Consider the following 14,467-nt stretch of genomic DNA (forward strand, 5'->3'; position numbering starts at 1 on the left):
GACGAGTCTTTAGTCATTTCCTTTAAAAACTTAGCCATGGGGAAAAAACAGGGCTGCTGCTGAGTCTCTTTAACGGAGTTCCCTTCTGATATCCCTATCGCATCTAGGAGGTGGGGGGGGGAGACAGAAGAGGGAAGAGGGTCACATGCTGCAGCTGCGAGGCTTACCAGGACAACCAATCCTTTGCAGCTCTACTCAGAAGTGGTCCCATTTGCACCAGTCATTCAATGAGGCTTCCTCCTCCCAAGTAACAATGGAGCCCACCAGTAGTGTAGCTAGAGGGGGTGCAAAGCAATAAGTTTTGCAGGGAGCCTCATCTTGGCTTGCAAAGCACTACATGTTGCACAGAGCCTCACTGCAGGTGTGCAGTTGGCCTCCTCCCCTTCAGAGCAGGACATGCAGTGTGATGGCGGTGGATGAGGCCCCGTCATTGTCTGTGGAAAAACACCGTAGCTGCCCCACCTGCTTACACCAGAGGAAGCTCTCCTAACACCTCAGGATGCAATCCTTACATCCGCTTTCTTGAGTGTAAGGAGAGTCTCCTTGGGTGTAAGCGCCTTGTCTCCCTGTTTGGAGAAGTTAAAATGGCTACCTTTTCTGTTGCTGCCTCTGAATAATTACTGGTAAGTAAAATTACTCCTCCCCCTGCATCCTGTTTCTCAGCTCAGTCCCACTCCCACCTCACCAGGCAGCTGCTCTTAGAAGCTTTAGTTACTGTATTGACACGTGTATAAATCGATCCAGGTTTTCAGGGTTACCTTTTAGACACAAATTTTTCAACTTGAGTATATATAATATATACGGTAATTGAGATTATTGGTCCCCTTGGGACTATTTATTGGAAATAAATGAATAAACAAATTAAGAGGATGACTTTTCTCATATTGTAATTCATCTGGCTACTGTTCAACTTTCTGAGGTTCTTCCAGGATTCCCTGAGAGGCAAACCCAGTGACAGATGGAAACATCCACAAAGAAATGATTTCCGGTAGAAGGGGACAGAATAGATGCTGTGATACTCCAGCTTCTTCTTGAGGCCCTTTCAATTTAAGATTTTATCCTGCCTTTGGAATAAATGATTTTTTTTTTGTTATGTAGACATAGTTTGTGGATTCAGGACAATATATGTATATACCATCTGCATGACATCAAAGGCTGCTACTTCTTACATACTCATTCAAACTAATGGATAGAACAGAAAAAGTAGTCAACATTTATAATGCAAGGATAAGTCAGATAACAAAGAATGGCCTGTTCTTTATTGCCAAATCTGCAGTTTTATCACAACATCCATCAATCTGTCACGAAATGTTTCATTAGCTTCAACATAAGACCCAAAGTGTGTCTAATCTTGAAGATGGTTTATGTCCTGCTGCCCTTTTTTCTTTGGTTTCCATTTTAGTTAAAAGTGGATTTAAGAAGAGCAAGCCAGTTAAATTGTTTAATGAAAGTGCTGAGATAAGTTTTAAGACTTTTAGGATTTGAAATGAAATTTTCAACTCCATGATATGTATCTACTTTATAGCCCCCCTCTTTTTTTTTTTTTGTTTTACTGTTCATTAAAAACAGATCTTGTTCAGATCTTGTTCTACGCAGCAGATTTGGGCACCTGAAATGCTCTGAACATGACCAGAGCTGTGCTCCTGTTGAATCCAGAGCACCTTCTGAGGGCCGGGAATGCCTCCCCAGCCCTTAGAAGGCCTTCAGATGGTTGAAGCAGCAAATTCCAGTTTTTAGCCGAAAACCACAGGTCAGTTTTTGACCTTCTGGAGCCCTCAGAAGGTCTTTAGAGGGCCAGGGTTGCCTGGCCCTCCAGAGAAGGAGGAGCACTCTGAAGGTATTCCAGATTCGACAGGAGCAGAGCTCTAGTCACTTTTAGGGTGCCCAAATCCACAGAGTTGAACATCCACGGATTTCAATATCCGTGGGAGTTCTGGGAATGGAATCCCAGCAGATACTGAGGGCCCACCTGTACACATAATAACTTGCCTTTCTGGCCATGGGGTCTTTCTGCTGTGGCCTGAGTCAGGATGTCTCAGAGAAGCTTCACGTTGAATCTTCTGCTGAGGCTCTCCTTAAGGTAGTGGTTTTTTTCAACTAGTACCTCTCTTTACCTACTGGGTCATTAGCTGTGACTCCCTATTAGGGCTACAATCCTATACTTTGTATAAGACAGTGGCTATGCTATGTACACATACTATGTATGTATACTGTGTTTTTAATTTTTTTTTTTTTTTTTAAATAGAGACTGTACAGTTCTTAGGTGACAATTACTAGTAGGTTAATTTTTAGGATCTGGCGTCAGATAAAAATCAGACAAAATTAGTCAGACTTGGACACCCCTCTAAGTGATTTTGTCTGATTTTTATGCTGATACATAGTATGTGTACATAGCATAGCAAAAACAATATTAAACACAGTCTCAAATTTATTAAAACTATGATCTATCTCATAGATCATAAGATACATTTTTATTCATTAGCTTTTAAAATTGTATTCTTCACAACCTTTTCTGTAAACACTGTCAGAATAAGACTACAGTCTCCTGGGAGTAAGCACCACTGACTTTAATGAGACTTACTTCTGAGTTGACAAGCCTAGGATTGAACTTTAAGTGCCCTGGACTTTAACAGCATACCAGTAGAACCATTAATCAAATCCTCCTTTAAGGTACCTGGTGCCTTAATCCAGAGGCTCTACAAGTAACATACAACTTTTAACACATAACTGGGAGTGTGTAATTCAATCCACAGTAGAGAGCCAAGCAGCAAGGAATCACTGACCAAGCACAACTGCACATAGCTGCAACCTGATTTACTCAGAAGTAGACCGTTGCAGGAGGATGGGCAGCGGTGTCTCCTGTGGGGATCCCAGCAGCTGTGACTCCTGCCCGCCTGTGCCCAGCCAGTTCCCCCAATGCACTGGGAATGGAGTTACCCTTGAGGAGGCAGGGCGGTGGGGGGGCAGCCTGCTGGCCCACCACACCCCCGTGCCCTCTCAGAGCCCACCACGTACAGTCCCCATCACAGTCCTGCTGCCTGCGGGGCAGACAACAGAGCGGGGCTTCCTTGCTTCTGCCACTGCCAGATCAATGGAGGGCAGAGAGAACATAGGGAGCATCCTGTGCTGCCCAATCCCTGCCAGGTGCTCCCCAGCAGCCACGTACTTGGGGGAGGGCAGCACAGGACACTGCTCACACGCTCCCTCCCTCCATTGGTCTGACAGTGGTGCCAGGATACCCCCGTTCTGCTGCCTCCCCCCTGCGAGCGGCAGGACTGCAGTGGGGAGTGCACAGGAGGCTCCAAGAGGGCATGGGGGAGCGCCGGCCAGCAGACCGCTCCCACACGCCCTGTCCCTCCGGGGCTCCTCCAGCTCCCGGTGTGATGGGGGGACTGACCGGGTGCAGGCAAGTGGGAGGCCTAGCTGCTGGGACCTCCCCCACCCAGAAGAGGCTCCGCCACCCATCCTCCTACAGAGTCCCCACCACCCGGGTGCAGATAGCCTCCTCAGCCTCTCCATCTACCTGGGTGACTGCAGAGATAAGGCATGGGGGCAATTCACCCTGGATTTTGGGGCACAAATTTCTCGCCGTATAGAGAGTACCTACGGCATTTCTTGCAGCATAAGCTTTCATTAACTATTTTATTTGTTAGTTCCATTTATATCCTGTCTTTAGGTGGCTAACAGCACATAACACAACTAGTAAAAACATAAATATTCATCATAAATATCAGATCAGAACTGTAAATAGTCCTCTTTCATTTGCACCAGACATCTGCCACTGATCCTTACAACCCAAATGCTTGGTGAAATAGAACTCTTTAAGGGCAGAGAGGGCATGCAGGAAAGCTCCCCCCCCCCCCCCCGGCAAAGAGTTCCATATTCAGAGTATGACAAAAGAGAAGGCCTTATCAACTAATCCTTATTCAGTTACGATATAAAGAGAGAGCTGTCACTGGAAGACCTTAATGGAAAGGCAGTTTCATGTGGCAGAAGATGGTCCTTCAGGTACTGAGGAACCAAATTATAAAATTATTTAAAGACAAGATTCAGCAACTTGAATGAAAACAGTGAGAAGTTAGTGTAACTCCTGCAGTATAGAAGTGACATAGTTTCTCCTGCCTCTGCATGGCTCTCATCAGCAACTCAGATGCAACATTTTGCACTAGTTGCTGTTTCTGGATAGGCTTCAAGGCAAGTCCCATGTGAAGTGTATTGTAATAGTCTATCAAAATCATGACCCAAAGCTGGTCAGATTTACTTTATCTAGAAAGGGCCATAATTGACTCATAAACTGGTGATATGCAAAAACACTCTTGGCCATTCTGCCAGGTTTCCCTCTAGGACCATCACCAGATCCAGAAACACTTGCAAAAGCTACATACATATTCTTTCAGATGAAGTGTTACCCCATCCAGAACAGGCTGAACCACCTATTTGAAGTCAGCTCTCTTATTGACCATCAGCACCTCCATCTTCTCTGTGCTACAGTCCATGAAGGCTCATACTGCAATCCATCTTTAAGGTGACATGTTGGTTTTATTGCTGCAAAAACATAGCTTGTTGCTCTTAGAAGCAAATATAAAGTTTTGTGGCAGAACAATTGAAGATGGAGTTAGCATAGCTGTTATACCCAGTTACACTTGCTGTATATTTGCTCAGGCAACAAATTGTTTTCTGAAGTGGGTTGATTGCAGTTATGTTAGATTGACCCATTGAAGAGAGATCTCCAATTTCAAGTCTTTTTAAAACAGTATGATAGTACCCATTGCAGTTGACACAGTAAGGGAATGGGAAAATGTCATTTATGTGATTCTGAACTCCTTGAAGGGAAAGCGAGATACAAATGCTAGATACAAACCAGTCATTTCCGGCACTGTTAGCAAGGCAATATAATGGTCATTTATTGTCAGAATGATCATTCTCATCAAGTTTTATTGAGATGTCTTGGGCAGTACCACTCATTGGGTGTTGAAAATTGCTCTCAGACCTGTTGCAAGGATATTGTAGCTGCTGTCTATTTTGATTGCATAAGAATAATGAATAATAATACTGCTTTTCAGAGGGCAGAAAGACAAACACGAATGATGGACTCAGCACAATATGCAGAATTCTGTGAAAGTCGTCAGTTGAGTTTTTGTAAGTATTAAGCCTTCATTATGTTGCAGTCTGACTGCAGTTTTAGATTTACTGTCCACCTAGCAGAATGTATTAATTTCAGATGGTGCATTCTCACCCCTCTCTATATGCAGAGCACGTTTGAGTTATGTCTCGGGAGAAAGCATTCTCACTGCCTCTTTAGGGCATGGAAGCTTTGCAGGGCCAGGTTTAGAAAAGCAGACCTGGCCCTGTGTTTTCTTTTGCCCATAGCAGTAGCCTCACAGAGCAATGAGTGTATGAGTTGGAGGCGGCTATTGAGTGGGGGATTCAGGAACAACCAGGATCAATCCATTAGAGAATAGGCCAAAAATAATAAACTAGACCCTATGATAGCTATTATTATTAACTATTAACAGTATTTATATACCGCTTTTCAACTAAAAGTTCACAAAGCGGTTTACAGAGAAAAATCAAATAACTAAATGGCTCCCTGTCCCAAAAGGGCTCACAATCTGAAAAGATGCAAATGAATGCCACTAGAACAGACACTGCTGGGGTGAGATGGGCCAGTTACTCTCCCCCTGCTAAAAAAAGGAGCACCCACTTGAAAAAGTGCCTCTTACCCAATTAGCAAGGGTAATAGCTACTATTAAGAACATAAGAAGAGCCCTGTTGACCTAGTCCAGTTCCTGTATCGCACAGTGGCCCAGGGAGAACATAAGATACCTCAGGGATGATGCATGAGATGCCTCAGAGAGAACACAAGATACTTGCTTATCACTGCAACTCCCCTGCATCTGGCGTTCTGTTTACACTTGCACTCCTCAGCGAAGACACCAGACTGCACTTGGGTTTAACTTGGGCCACTTTATTAAATATATGTGACCAATTTTTAACGCATGAAACCTACTGAACACACATTCCCTCCCTTGCCAGTCTGGGGTAGGTGAAAATACTGCCATCCTCAGTCAGTTCAGATGACAAAAACTTCCTACCTGGTCCTCATGATGTTGTTGTTCAGTCGTTAAGTCGTTTCCAACTCTTTGTGACCTCACGGACCACAGCATGCCAGGCCTCCCTGTCTACCACTAACTTCTGGAGTTTGTCCAAATTCACGTTCATTGCCTCTGTGACACTATCTAACCATCTCATCCTCTGCCATCCCCTTCTCCTTTTGCCTTCAATTTTTCCCAGCATCAGGGTCTTTTCTAAAGACTCCTCCCTTCTCATGAGATGACCAAAGTATTTAAGCTTCAGCTTCATCATCTGTCCCTCCAATGAACATTCAGGGTTCATTTCTTGTAGGATTGACCGATTTGATCTCCTTGAAGTCCAGGGGGCTCTCAGAAGTCTCCAACACCATAATTTGAAAGCATCTGTTCTTTGTCAGTCAGCCCTCCTTATGGTCCAGCTCTCACAGCCGTACATTACTACTGGGAAAACCATAGCTTTGACTATAAAGACCTTTGTCAACAAGGTGATGTTTCGGCTTTTAATTAAGTTGTGTAGGCTTACCATAGCTTTCCTCCCAAGATGCAAGTGTCTTTTAATTCCTTGCTGCATTCTCTGTCTGCAATGATCTTGTAGCCCAAGAAGATAAACTCTGTCACAGCTTCCATTTCTTCCCTTTCAAGGAAGATGGGGCCGAATGCCATGATCTTTTTTTTTTTTTGTTAAGCTTCAAGCCACATTTTGCACTTTCCTCTTTCACCCTCATCAAGAGGTTCTTTCGTTCCTCCTCACTTTCTGCCATTAGAGTGGTATCATCTGCATATCTGAACTTATTGATATTTCTCCCGGCTATCTTAATTCTGGCTTGTGATTCATCCAGCCCAGCCTTTTGCATGATATACTCTGCATATAACTTAAATAAGCAGGGTGACAATATACAGCCTTGTACTCCTTTCCCAATTTTAAACCAATCTGTTGTTCCATATCCGGTTCTAACGGTTGCTTCTTGACCTGCATACAGATTTCTCAGGAGACAGCTGAGGCATTCTGGTACTCCCATCTCTTTAAGAACTTGCCACAAATTGTTGTGATTCACACAGTCAAAGGCTCTAGCATAGTCGATGAAGCAGAAGTAGATGTTTTTCTGGAACTCCCTTGCTTTCTCCATAATCCAGCAAATGTTGGTAATTTGATCTCTAGTTCCTCTGCCTCGTTGAAAACCAGCTTGTACTTCTGGTAATTCGGAAGTACCAGATTCGCATGCTGCTTGCAGGATTTTGAGCATAACCTTGCTAGCTTGTGAAATAAGCACAATTGTGCAGTAGTTTGAACATACTTTGGCATTTTCTTTGTTTGGGATTGGAGCTTAAACTAATCTTTTCCAATCCTGAGGCCACTGCTGAGTTTTCCAAATTTGCTGGCATATTGAGTGCAGCACTTTAACAGCATCATCTTTTAAATTTTGAGGAGCTCAGCTGGAATGCTGTCACCTCCACTAGCTTTGTTGATAGTGATGCTTCCTAAGGCCCACTTGACTTTGCACTCCAGGATGTCTGGCTCAAGTTCTGCAATCACACCATCGTGATTGTCAGAGACATTAAGATCTTTCTTGCAGAGTTCCTCTGCGTATTTTTGCTACCTCTTCTTAATCTCGTCTGCTTCTGTTAGGTCCCTGCAATTCTTGTCCTTTATCATGCCCATCTTTGCATGAAATGCTCCTGAGATATCTCCAGTTTTCTTGAAGAAATCTCTAGTCTTTCCCCTTCTATTGTTTTCCTTGATTTTTCTGCATTGCTCATTTAAGAATGTCTTCTTATCTCTCCTTGCTATTCTCTGGAAATCTGCATTCAGTTGGATATATCTTTGCCTTTCTCCCTTGCCTTTTGCTTTCCTTCTTTCCTCAGCAATTTGTAAGGTTTCATCAGACAGCCATTTTGCTTTCTTGCATTTCTTTTTCATAGGGATAGTTCTAGTTGCCACCTCCTTAACAATCTTACGAGCCTCGGTCCATAGTTCTTCAGGCACTCTTTCTATCAAATCTAAACTTTTAAATCTTTGCATAACCTCAACTGTGAATTCATATGGAATATGATTTAGGTCATACCTGAATGGCCTAATGCTTCTCCTTTCTTCAGTTTAAGCCTGAATTTTGCTATGAGAAGCTCATTATCTGAGCCACAGTCAGCTCCAGGTCTTGTTTTTACTGACTGTATAGAGCTTCTCCATCTTTGGCTGCAGATAATATAATCAGTCTGATTTTGGTGAAGACCATCTGATGTCCATGTGTAGAGTTGCCACTTGGGTTATAGGAAAAGGGTGTTTACTATGACCAGCGTGTTCTCTTGACAAAACTAGTAGCCTTTGTCCTGCATCATTTTGTACTCCAAGGCCAAGCGTGCCTGTTATTCCTATTACCTCTTGACTTCCTACTTTAGCATTCCAATCCCCTATAATAAGAAGGACATCTTTTTTGGGTGTTAGTTCTAGAAGGTGTTGGAAGTCTTCATAAAATCGGTTAATTTCATCCTCTTCAGTGTCAGTGGTTGGGACATAGACTTGAATTGCTGTGAGGTTAAAAGGTTTGCCTTGAATTTGAATTGAAATTGTTCTGTCATTTTTGAGATTGTATCCCAGTACTGCTTTCCCCATTCTTTTGTTCACTATAAAGGCTACCACATTTCTTCTATGGAATTCTTGTCCACAGTAGTACCGTATTTTTCGCTCCATAAGACGCACCTGACCATAAGACGCACCTAGTTTTTAGAGGAGAAAAACAAGGAAAAAAATATTCTGAACCAAATAGTGTAATAAAATATTTAATAAACTATAACAGAATAACATTTGAACCATGTAAAGTGAACAGCAGTCAACGGTGGCATTAAGAACCATTATCACTGTCATTAACAAATGGAGAGACTTAAAGGTTTGAGCACTCTAGTTTTCTGGAAACCCCAAGAACTCATCATCGCTAGAGTCAGAATTTATGAAGCTCACAAAAGCAGGTGCACACAAATAGGGGATCACATTATCTTTCTGCTACAATGATGTTCTGCCAAATTCCAATCCACTAGGCCTCGTGCCCGCTTAAGGCTGATCAGTCCCCCTTGTGCAACTCACCAGTGCAGCAAGCAAAAATGAGTCCAGTTCCAGTCCACAGATGCCAAGTAAATCAGTCCCATCATTCAGAGTTACCAAATCAGAGTCCAGAGCCAATAAGCCAAATTACAGTCCAAGGTCAGGTTCCAGGTAGGTCAGTTAAATCCATCAGGGTATCCAAGTCTAGTCACAATCCACAGTCAGATTCCAAATTCAATCAACCCAGTCAGTCTTCTCTCCAACCTGCACTCCTTCAAAACCCTTTCTGCCTCTGGTACCTTTATATCCCTGAGGGCCCTATTGCCTTCCAGTGGCTGCAGCTGTGCAGCACACTCTGCTGGATGCCCAGGCCTTACCCTTAAAGGGGCCACTGCTGACACCACATCTACCTCCTCACCAGATCTTCCTGGATTCCAATATAAGGGGGGGGGGAGCAGATCTCTATACAGACCAGTGCAAAAACAGGGGAAAGGTGTGGGGGAGGTAAGATCTTTGTATAGGCATCACAGCAAGACCATTGCAAAACCCCTTGCACACAGAACCAACAGATGGAAGTGGAGGGGGGGGGGTGCAGATCTCCATACATAGCAGTGCAAAAGCAGGGGAAAAGTGTGGGGCAGGTAAGATCTCTGTATAGACATCACAGCAAGACCATTGCAAAACCCCTTGCACACAGAACCAACAGATGGAAGTGGGGGGGGGGGCGCAGATCTCCATACATAGCAGTGCAAAAGCAGGGGAAAAGTGTGGGGCAGGTAAGATCTCTGTATAGGCATCACAGCAAGACCATTGCAAAACCCCTTGCACACAGAACCAACAGATGGAAGTGGGGGGGTGCAGATCTCCATACATACCAGTGCAAAAGCAGGGGAAAGGTAAGTCAGCCCCAGTAGAGCCAATGGGGCTCACTCCCAGGGATGAGTGGACGGGAGAAAAGCCTGCCAGCGCCTCCTCTCCCAGGGAGGAGCCCGTCTCAGTCCCTGGGCTCCCTGGGCTCACTCCCTAGGCTCGCTCCCTGGGCTCACAAGCCTGCCAGGGGCTCACTCCTAGGGATGCGTGGACAGGAGAGAAGCCCGCGATTGACTCATTTCGCCTGGAGTTGGACTGGTAGCTCGAGGATCGACATTATGAGCACCCCTGCTCTAGGGGCTTGCTCAGCAAGACTGCCACCCCACCCTTGCTTTCCTGGGAGTGAGCCCCAGTGAGTCTGAGACTTACTTCTGAGTAGACACCTGGGCTTGCCAAGCGAGTCTGCCACCCCACCCCTGCTTTCCTGGGAGTGAGCCCCAGTGACTCTGAGACTTACTTCTGAGTAGACACGTGGGCTTTCTCAGCAAACCTGCCATCCCCCCCCTTTCCTGGGAGTGAGCCCCAGTGACTCTGAGACTTACTTCTGAGTAGACACATGGGCTTTCGCAGCGAGCCTGCCATCCCACCCACCCACCCCTCCTTTCCTGGGAGTGAGCCCCAGTGACTCTGAGACTTACTTCTGAGTAGACACGCAGGCTTGCTTAGCAAGACTGCCACCCCACCCACGCTTTCCTGGGAAGCGGAGCCGAGCAGAGCGGGCAGGGGGCGGGGCCAGGGGCGGAGGTTTTTTTTTTTTTTTTTGCATTATTCGTTCCATAAGATGCACACACTTTTCCCCCCACTTTTGGGGGGGGGAAAGTGCGTCTTATAGAGCGAAAAATACGGTAAATATAATGTTCATCTGAGTTAAATTTGCCCATTTCTGTCCATTTTAGTTCACCAATTCCCAAGATATTGATGTTCAATCTTGCCATCCCATTTCTGATCACATCCAACTTACTTTGATTCATAGATCTTACATTCCAAGTTCCTATGCAATGTTGTTCTTTACAGCATTGAACTTTCCTTTCACTTCTAGACGCATCCACAGCTGAGCGACCTTTTGGTTTTGGCCCAGCTCCTTCATTTCTTCTGGGGCTACTTGTAATTGTCCTCTGCTCTTCCTCAGTAGCATATTGGACCCCTTCTAATCTGAGGGACTCATCTTCCAGCATCATATATTTTAACATTTTGTTACTCAAGTCAATAGGGTTTCCTTGGCAAGGATACTGGAATGGGTTGCCATTTCCTTCTCCAGTGGATCACGTTTAGTCAGAGCTCTCTACTATGACCTTTCCATCTTGAGTGTCCCTACACAGCTTAGCTCATAGCCTCATTAAGTTATTCAAGCCCCTTCGCCCTGACAAGGCAGTGATCCGTGAAGGGACCAACTAAACTCAGACTGTACATACCCACCATGGCTTGTAACCTGTAATGGAGTTTTCCTCCAGAAATTTCTCCAATCCCCTTTTAAAAGCATCTAGGCCAGATGTTATCGCCACATTCTTCGGCAAGAAGTTCCACAGACTAACTATATGCTGGATAAAGAAATATTTTCTTTTGTCTGTTCTGACTTTTCTGACACTCAATTTTAGTGGATGTCCTCTAGTTCTGGTATTGTGTGAGATGGTAAAGAGTATCCCTCTATGCACTCTGTCCATCCCCTGCATAATTAGAGCATCCCTCTTTCTATCCCCTGCATGCTTGAACGGCCATGCTCAATCATGCCCCCCAGGCACCCCTTTTCTAGACTAAAGAGCCTCAAATATGTAACCTTTCCTCATAAACAAGGTGCTCCAGCCCAGTAATCATTTTGCTTCTAACATACTTGAAGAAGCTATTAATATTCTCCTTTATATTGCTGGCCATGCATTCCTTGAAGTCTTTCTTGCTATTGCGACAGAAGTAAATCTTGTTTTACACAGGAATGTTTTGTAGTTAGAAGTGTTTGTTTCTGGTCAGTAAGAATGGATTATAGTCCAAGTCTTACTGAACACAATGGGCTTACTTCTGAGTAAGATAAATAACACCATTTTCAAACGTCTCTATTTGTAGTTATTCTTTTGAGAAGAACCAGTGACTAGCCTAGCTGAGTAAAGTCACTCTGGGATAGTGGTTCTCAAACCTTTTAGTACTTGGACCTTCTTTTAAGAATGACAATCTTTTGGGACCCACCGGAAGTGATGCCTCCTTGCTAACTGGGTAAGATGCACTTTTTCAAGTGGGTACTCTTCTTTTATTTAACAGGGAGAGAGTAACTGGTCCTCCTCACCCCAGCAGTGTCTTTTCTAGTGGCTATTGGAGATAGATTTCCTCTTCTTCTTGTTGTGTAAACAGACACTCAGCTGCAAGCTATGGGAGACCTAACGGCCTCATTAAGAGCCTCTTTGTGGTGCTTTGATCACTGTTGTATATGCGGTTCAACATTAAGCGAAGAGTTACGTGGCGCACACCTGTATATGCTTTTAACAATGATAGTAAATGTGACTTACTCCTGGGTAAGTGGGGGTAGAATTGCAGTCTAGGATTGTTAAAAATTTTCCTGCTTGATGATGTCACTTCTGGTCATGACATCACTAATGGTGTGTCCTGACAGATTCACATTCTAAAAAGTGGATTCCAGTGCTAAATGCTTGAGAACCATTGTCCTAGAGCAGGGGTGCTCAAACTTTCAACTTTAGGGATGCTGGACCTTTAACAAGTGTATAGAAGAGAGAATTGCAGCAGGTGCAACTTGTCATCCCACAGATGACAAGCTGCACCTGCTGAAATTCTCTCTTCTATACACTTGTTAAAGGTCCAGCATCCCTAAAGTTGAAAGTTTGAGCACCCCTGGCCTAGAGAATCATGATCCTTGCCACCAATTATGTCTCAGCATCCTGCATGATTTTATACTTTACATCCAATGGTGGTTGTGGGTAGTAGAGGCCTGCCCTGGCCTAGATAGCTGGCCAGGCCTCCAGCACACTACCGTTCTTCATGCTCCAAACTTTATAGCTTACCTTATGCAGCAATTTCAGTATACATCCATTTGGTTCTAGCTTTGGTAGTCCTTGACAATTGGGGCTGAATAATCCTTTTAAATTCTTCAACCCTTCAAAAATCCCTTCCCTTCAAAAAAAATCCTTCAAATATTAGACCTCCATCATGTACAGATCCCCTTTTGAATATGGTGCCCAGTGCATAAATATCTTATGGGCATTAGAGATAGGTGTGTCCCTCATCCCTGGTCATAAATAGAGCTATACTATAGTAGATTGATCAAGAATGTTCTGTTACATGGTAAGCGCTGTTGTGCTCTAGGGGGGAACATCCTAAAGCAACATCTCTTAACAAGAAAGGGAAGGGAATAACTTAAAGTAATGTAGTGTGTTGTGATTTTGTTTTACTTTTTTCCAAGCAAGTTCAAGTGACTTTCATTCCAATGGGAAGTATTAAACGTTTGTAGGGGGAAAACTGTATTTTCTCCTTTCCTAAAAATGCATTCCTTATCCTCGTTGTGTTTAAGATTTTTGCATTTGACACACCTACTCAGCTCCTTCACTAAATAATAGATTGAATCCCTGGCATCTCCAGGTAAGACAAAGGAAAAAATGTCTAGTTTTATTTTAACCTTCAAGAGACTCTTTCCGCACTGATTATAAAGCGTCATATGCTTCAGTCTGTTGAAGCATCTCTGAATGTGTCTGTCAGGGGAGCACAGCATTTTGAACAGCATGTTCTATGGTGTGTGCTCAGCTTACAGAGTGCTTGTGTTATCTATTGGAGGTCTCTATCAGCTTACCTGAACTGAGGGTGAAGAAATGTATATTTTCAGCGTAATAGAGCTACTCTGAAAATTCCCTCCTTGTTTAAATCCAAATATACCTTAACTTCTCCAGAACCGAGCTCTGAAAAAATAGTTCTAGAAGTTTCATACCATACATGACCTTAACTGGCTAATCCTTGTGATATAATTAAGAAGTCTCCTCCCACCAGTTAAACTGGCAAACAGATAAATATGTTAATTTTCATGAGCATTGCTGTAAAAATAAAAAGCTGGACAGCCTACTCTGATGCAATTGCATTAGAATTGCAAGCATGTGGGAGTGGGGGAGAGAGTAGCTCAACAGGATCAGTACTAATGGGGAAAATTGCAACTGAGGGTGTGGTGCAGTTTAGGGTACCCCAGAGCAAGTTTTGCTTTTGGTCCCTAACCTGTCCAAAAAAAAACAAAAAACAAAAAACTGTTGTTTGGGTGACAGCCAGAGATAACTCTCAGCCACCTACTTTTTGACCCAAGGCATGGATAAACTGGATCTGAGAGAAAGTTTAAGGCGATCAGCATTTTTCAGAGCAATAATCTGTACCTCATTAGGGAGTCCAGTTGCATAAGGTGTAAAAGTTCAGTTATTAAGTATTTGGTAGAGTTGTTGATCATTTAGTTAGTTATTTCACAGTAGCTAGTGTTAGAAAATGCCACTTGATTTCT

At 43.8% G+C, this 14,467-nt stretch overlaps 1 protein-coding gene across 2 annotated transcripts in view; it reads left to right on the plus strand.

Annotated features, from left to right (window-relative positions):
* SUPT3H (SPT3 homolog, SAGA and STAGA complex component) overlaps positions 1-14,467 on the plus strand; it is a 337,879-nt gene that overhangs the window by 254,242 nt on the left and 69,170 nt on the right. For both annotated transcript variants that reach the window (XM_066637648.1, XM_066637730.1), the window contains one exon: positions 5,064-5,139. In XM_066637648.1, the coding sequence (XP_066493745.1) occupies positions 5,064-5,139 (76 nt within the window). The remainder of the gene's footprint in view (positions 1-5,063; positions 5,140-14,467) is intronic.

This window comes from Tiliqua scincoides, chromosome 1 (assembly GCF_035046505.1).
Source record: "Tiliqua scincoides isolate rTilSci1 chromosome 1, rTilSci1.hap2, whole genome shotgun sequence".
Classification (NCBI taxonomy): Eukaryota; Metazoa; Chordata; class Lepidosauria; order Squamata; family Scincidae; genus Tiliqua; species Tiliqua scincoides.